At 38.8% G+C, this 6,275-nt stretch overlaps 1 protein-coding gene across 1 annotated transcript; it reads right to left on the bottom strand.

Moving 5' to 3' along the window:
* Positions 1-2,085: 2,085 nt before the first annotated feature.
* On the bottom strand, positions 2,086-3,154 carry LOC143547435 (agamous-like MADS-box protein AGL80). The gene has a single exon (XM_077038862.1). It carries the CDS (start codon positions 2,907-2,909, stop codon positions 2,139-2,141), a length of 771 nt encoding a protein of 256 aa, XP_076894977.1. The 5' UTR covers positions 2,910-3,154; the 3' UTR covers positions 2,086-2,138.
* Between the last annotated feature and the right edge of the window lie 3,121 nt (positions 3,155-6,275).

Raw genomic sequence — 6,275 nt, 5'->3', positions numbered from 1 at the left:
AGACGGTCAAACCACGCTCTGGCTGCTCCAACCAGCGTCATCTTGAACATATAACACCACGTGGGTTCTGTCCAGTTGCTGACGGTTGCCCCCGCTATGAATCTGTTCAAATGATCGTCTGGGTCAGATATACCATCATAAGTGCCGATGTTGGACATCTGTTTGGCACTTCTTGGGGCGATTGCTTCTGCAATGTCCCTTGCAAACTTGGAGGTTCCCGCATTTGCAGCGGTTGGTCTGAAGGTTTTAGAGAAGTCACGTGGGTTTCTACCCGCGTTTTTTGGTTTGAAGGTTTCTCCAAAATTCCTTCTCGGTTGGAAGTCCGTTTCCTTACGCTTCCCTTTCGCCTTATGGCGAGGGTTTACGTCGGTGTCGGATTCCTCCGAATCATCGTCCAAGTACTCACACTCATTGCTCATGTTGAGCTGTTGTCTAGTGCTTTCGAATTCGTCAGCCTGTTGGAGTGAACGTAAGCGTTCATCCAACTCAGCTTGGAATTCCCTTTGACGTTTTTCCGCCCACGCTTTAACTTGTTCAAGTGTTTGGCGGGGGGGCCTCGTCTGTTGTCTTTCCACCTGGGTATCAATGAATTCTAGGGGAGGATTGTTTACTGCACTTGCCCCGGCTTGAGTAACCGGGGTAGTGTTCGTAAAATTTGTGTACCCGCCGGTGTTCCTCCCAGTAGCTGGGGTTGTGGTTACCGGGGTTTCTTAGTTACTCCCTGGCCTGGGGACCTGAGTAACGTTAACCATCTTTTTGGAGGTTTTGAAAAAGCTGAGAATTAGTTCTAGCTTTTATGCACGGATGGCGCCAATGAAGAAACACTAATTGACCCCGGGCAGATTACGGATAATCTGGGGGTTAAATAGATGTTTCCCACGAGGGGTTAGGTCCGGCAAAGATGGTTCTTCTGATGACCTGCAAAACAGACACTGTGAGCTCGTCACTGAGAAGGGGGGGTACCTCCTTGTGACCACCCTCCGACGTGAGAATCAGACTAGATTGCTCTTGAATATAAGTGTATATTAAGAGATTGCTAGAAAAGATAAGATGTGATAAGGTAATGTAATGTCATATCCATACCATTCCAAGGTGTTGGAGTATTTATAGCCGAAGGTAGGTTTCCAAGCAGGTACAGCCGGCTGAATAGTATTCCTGTTCTGCCAACTGTGGGCTACGCACGTGCCATGCTGGTGGTTGGTGGGTAGGCAGCGGCTGATAGTGACCAGGCCGGCTGTGTACTATTCCTGTTCCACCAACTGCAGGCTATGCACGTCCTCCGACAGGTTGGTGAGTAGGCAGCGGCTGATAGTGACATACAGTACAAGAGCGTGCTGCTCGTCATACTGTTGTCAGTGAGCTGTCGTATCTTTGGTCAGATCTTTTGTCCATACCTCATCAGGTACAGTACAAAAGATCCTCCAGTATCGTACGGACTGGCTCATTTGTGCGGGAGTGTTCCCGGCTTGCTCACTCATTCTTCAGGTGACATTACTGAATTATTTAAGAGTTAAGTGCCTTGTGCGTGTAGCCTTGCTGCGCGGGTAGCCTTCCCTGATGGCTAGTATCCGTTGCTGCGGGAACAGGCGGAGTACGTCGACCATTGGGAGGCTTTTCCTGCGGGAACAGCTTGCGTACTGGGCGTAAGGACGTCACGTCTCTGAGCATGGTGAGTCCTGCGGATCCAGTTGGTTTCTGCGCAGACGTCTCTTCAAGGTGAGTCTTGCGAGTTTAGCCTTTGCGCAGACGTCCCTGTTGAAGGTGAGTCTTGCGGGTTCAACTGCGCAGACGTCCCTCTTTGAGGTGAGTCTTGCGGGTCCAACTGGGCTCTGCTGGGACCTACCTCTTCAGTGGCTTAAACTAAAAGGTTCAGATAGAAAAGAATTCATCAAAGCACACAAAATGAGCAATACTTAAACCGAATTCAAATATTACAAAAGACATAATGAACTCACTAATCAAACTACAGCAACAAAAGATTTCCCAAAAGGTAATCTTGTAAACAGAATAACAAACGAATATTAAAAAGCAAACAAACTAACATCAGTACGAAAAAGGAAACTAAAACAATAGCAATTTAAATCATTCATGACCCTGAAACCATCTTCTATCATTGAACCCTCTGACAAGATGATATGTTAATCTTTTTTCAAGAAGAATGTGTCTGACCACAAATCTTTAGTAAATGACTTCTTCATGTCGAACCTTGGAACAAGAGCCAAACCATTATCCTCATGATCACTAACCCAGTCAGACGGGTACCAATCAATATTTTCTGGGACATCCGAAGGTCTAGTGTTCTCCATCACGGGTACATATGGCTCTACATCTGTTCCTTCTGTCGTTTTATTGTTAGAAGTGCTGCTATCACCCACAACTGTCGGCGGTTGTGGATGTTGTGATTGTGGTGTTGCGGCTGCTGCATGGGCATCACTGGTGAGAAGCTCCATCCTTTCGTTGATTTCTAAGATCTTAAGACCAGCAAAGGACACAAGTTCTTTCAACTCAGTTGGGTTCAAGTCAGCTACCGAGACTTTGCCACTCAAGCAGTCTGACAGCATCTTGTCCTTCACAAGCTCGCGGTTCGCCATGACGTGCTTGTTGAGCTGCTCCTTAGCCTTGTTGATCTTCTCCACGAGATAGCTTTCCAAATTCAGCATATTCTTCCTTCTTTCTATCTCTGGCTTGGCGCGAAACTGGCGCACCACATGTAGAACAGCATCTTTGTCATTGGGCCACAACTCGGGTTCACATTCATTCGGGATATACAAGATAAGACATGCCTTTACATCACATAACGTACAAAGCTCATGCAACTTTTTTTTTAGAGATTCTTTTCGTTTTGTAAATGAACTTTTTCGTGACTTGATGTTCTCAATAAAAGCAAGCTTCACTTTGGTCCTTGGCATGGCAACAATTATGTGAAAGAAAAAAAGCAAATGCAGAAGTTTGTGTGTGGCTTTCAATGATTTTGATATTGGTTCTTATAAGCAAAAAGTTCATTAATGTGAAATATTTTAGTTTTAATGACCTTGTGTGGTAGTAATTAATTTCATAAATTTAGTCAAAAGTGAATGATGACTAGTATTAATTTAAAGATTTCATAATAAATATTCAAACAATTAACTTCCAAAACAATGCATTTAAAATCTTAATATGGGAAGAGAGTAAAGTATTTTTTATATGTAATTGTTCATAATTGTTTTTCTATATTTGTTTGGATATCCGCTGACTAGAATAAAATCTCATCCTAACACCTTGTATAGTTAATGGAATATACCTGTTTCCATTAACAGGCAAGATTTCATGTCTGTTAACTTATTTTTATGATTTTTTATTGGTTTTTATTTATTTATTTATAAAATACTTGGTCTTGAAATTATCTATATATGTATACTTTCAAATAAAAAACTACATAGTTTGTCACGTGTCACTTCCACACATAAATTTATAATAAATAATAATATTTACCACTAAACCTCACGCTTCCTTTTTTTTCTTTTAATATTTGAAGTTCATAGTTATCTATAATTTTTATATAAAAAAGCATTTATTCAAGATATATAAATTTACTTAAAAATAATTTAAAGTTTGAACTTTAATTCTTTTGTATGTTCACCAAATTTTGTTGTATAGAAAAATAAACATATATGGCTTCTTATATCTCATACCACTTAAAACCTATAGTAATTCAAATTAAACATATCTTTACACTCTAAACAATGTATGTGTCTATCGGTTTAATGTACAGTTTATTTAATTTTCATTGCAAGTATTCTACCCAGTGTAGGTATGATTAAATTATTGACAAACATGTATGAGTTAAGGTTTAAGTTCTCTTATGATGGATTCAAATAATAAAGTACACTACTACAAACTAAAGCATTCATTATTTATAACATTTATATGAAAGTGAACTGATTAAAATTTAAGAGTGTTTTCTTGCTTTTCGTCTATTTAAGTTGTGTTAAAAACTAAAAACCCATTAGAAAATAAAAGTGTATTGCTTATTTTTAAATTGTTGTAAAGACTCTTACACAAGGAATGTGTATTAAAAGTGTTTGATATGTTTATTTATTGCATACCAATTATATATTAAATATTCTATTTTTATGAATTAGAAGTGTAGTACATGGATCTCGAACTAGTACAACATATATAAGAATACATAAAAATAATAATTTGTTAACTAATATTTTAAGATATTTTTTGACATGGCATATAATACGTCTTTCACATTGTCCCCATGGTCTAAAAACATCATATATCGCTACACTAGCACAAATGGTGTAATAATATCATATTCTATTAGAAAACGATTCCAAATTTTTTTTAATGGCCAATATATTATAAAACCATCATGGACTACCCACAATAAACAAGAGTCCATATTACAAGAAATAAAATGAGACGAAAACCAAACTATAACTAATTATATATAAAATAATTTAAATGTGAAATATCGGATTCGTTACTAGAACGGTTGTGAAAATGTTCGAAACCGCCATAACGGAACCAAACTGGAATCGGGATTGGAACCGAACTGCTACAGAAAATGGTTGAAAATATAACTACAAACGAACCCTTTTATAGTAAGTCGGTTAAGTTCTAGAGTGGCTAAAATCGATTCTCACTAATTAGTGATAACAAATAATATGATTAAATATAACTTTTGGTGGAGGTAAAGAGAACCTATGAATAATTTTGGAATACAAATTGTGAAGATAGGCCATTATTTGGAATTGTATATAAGGATGCTAATCGTGATCTTAGTCTTTATTAAAGATATCATGATCCTAGTTTATTTCATTCAGATATCGTGATCTACTCTCGTCTTGCAAAATCTAGGTTTTTTGAGAAACAAACTATGAATAAGCTGAGTTCTTAGCAGTTCTTTCGTTCGTTATAAGTTCAAAACTACAAAATTTGAAACCCAAGAGGCATGAACCAACCCTACTATTCCTTTGGCGGTTCTGATAAACGTATTTAGTTCATGTTCCTTGGTTAGGGCGGCTCCAAACCGTTTGTTGCTCACCCCAGTTACAAGGCAACCTTGCTCCATTTTTTCATCATGCATAAAGTCCAAATACATTAAAAACATGTCTTCATTATAATAAATGTTATTAAAAAAATTAAACAAGTTTTATGGAAGTAACTGAATTCCACTTTAATAATGTTATGAATTTATTAATGGCGTTTGATTGATAATGATATTATATTTTTTTTTTGAAAATTGACTTTCATTAAAAACAAACACAACCAACGACTATCACCAAGACGGAGAAAGACGCTGAAATCCAAAAACCAAAACCAACAATCACGTTACATCAAATAAACACCAACTTTTCCAATCCACTACCCCTATCTTAGATCTATTTTTGTACCAAAGAAAACCCAAAGATTTTATATCCGCAACCATTTCTGCCACCTTAGTGTTCTTGCCCGAAAAAATCTTTTCATTCCTAGCCCGCCAAATCCTCCAACAAGTAATGATGACAATTCCATGAATAATCAATCTCTTATTCCCCGTCGCACCACAAACCTTATGCACTTCCACCAAATCATTGACATGAAAAACAAAAGATCTAGGGATGTTGCACCATGAACCAATCGCATTCCAAACGGCCATAGAAATGAAACACCCGGTTAACAAGTGCTCGAGCGATTCCTCATTACTCTCACATAAAGCGCAACTATGATCATCACAATGCAAATGACGTCTAGCTAAAGCCTGCTTGGTTGGAAGACTATCCAGAACGGCCCTCCACATAAAAATATTACATTTTTTCGGGACCCAATCGCTCCATTGGAAACTGGAACTCCCAGCATCCACAACGGACCGCACCATCCATCTTTTAATCGCCGAAACCTCGAACTCTTTGCAGCTACCAACCGCCCAAGACCATGAATCTTCACGGTCAACCATCACCACCCCTTGAAGGAGATCTTCCAACTCCTGCTTCTCGATCACCTCCTGTTGGGAGCAAGGAGCTCTAAGCCAATCCCACACAATGCGACGAGAAGATCCAGTGACCACCAACCGATCTGCTAACAAGACATTTTTATGTTTTTCTACCGCATATAAGGACGGATACTTGTCCATAATCGGCGCCGAACCCAACCACAAATCCGTCCAAAACCGAACTTGGCGACCATTCCCAACTGTGGCCCGGATCACTCTATTAAAACCCACACCATCAACCTTAAATTTGTTCCAAAACATAACACAATTCTTCCAAACCCCGGGAACTCCATTATTAACCGGAGCAAGCCCC

Source organism: Bidens hawaiensis, unplaced genomic scaffold (assembly GCF_021521415.1).
Source record: "Bidens hawaiensis isolate Kalapana, Puna unplaced genomic scaffold, B.hawaiensis_p1.1 tig00014720_1, whole genome shotgun sequence".
NCBI classification, from domain to species: domain Eukaryota; kingdom Viridiplantae; phylum Streptophyta; class Magnoliopsida; order Asterales; family Asteraceae; genus Bidens; species Bidens hawaiensis.
This window is presented reverse-complemented; position numbering and strand designations above follow the sequence as displayed.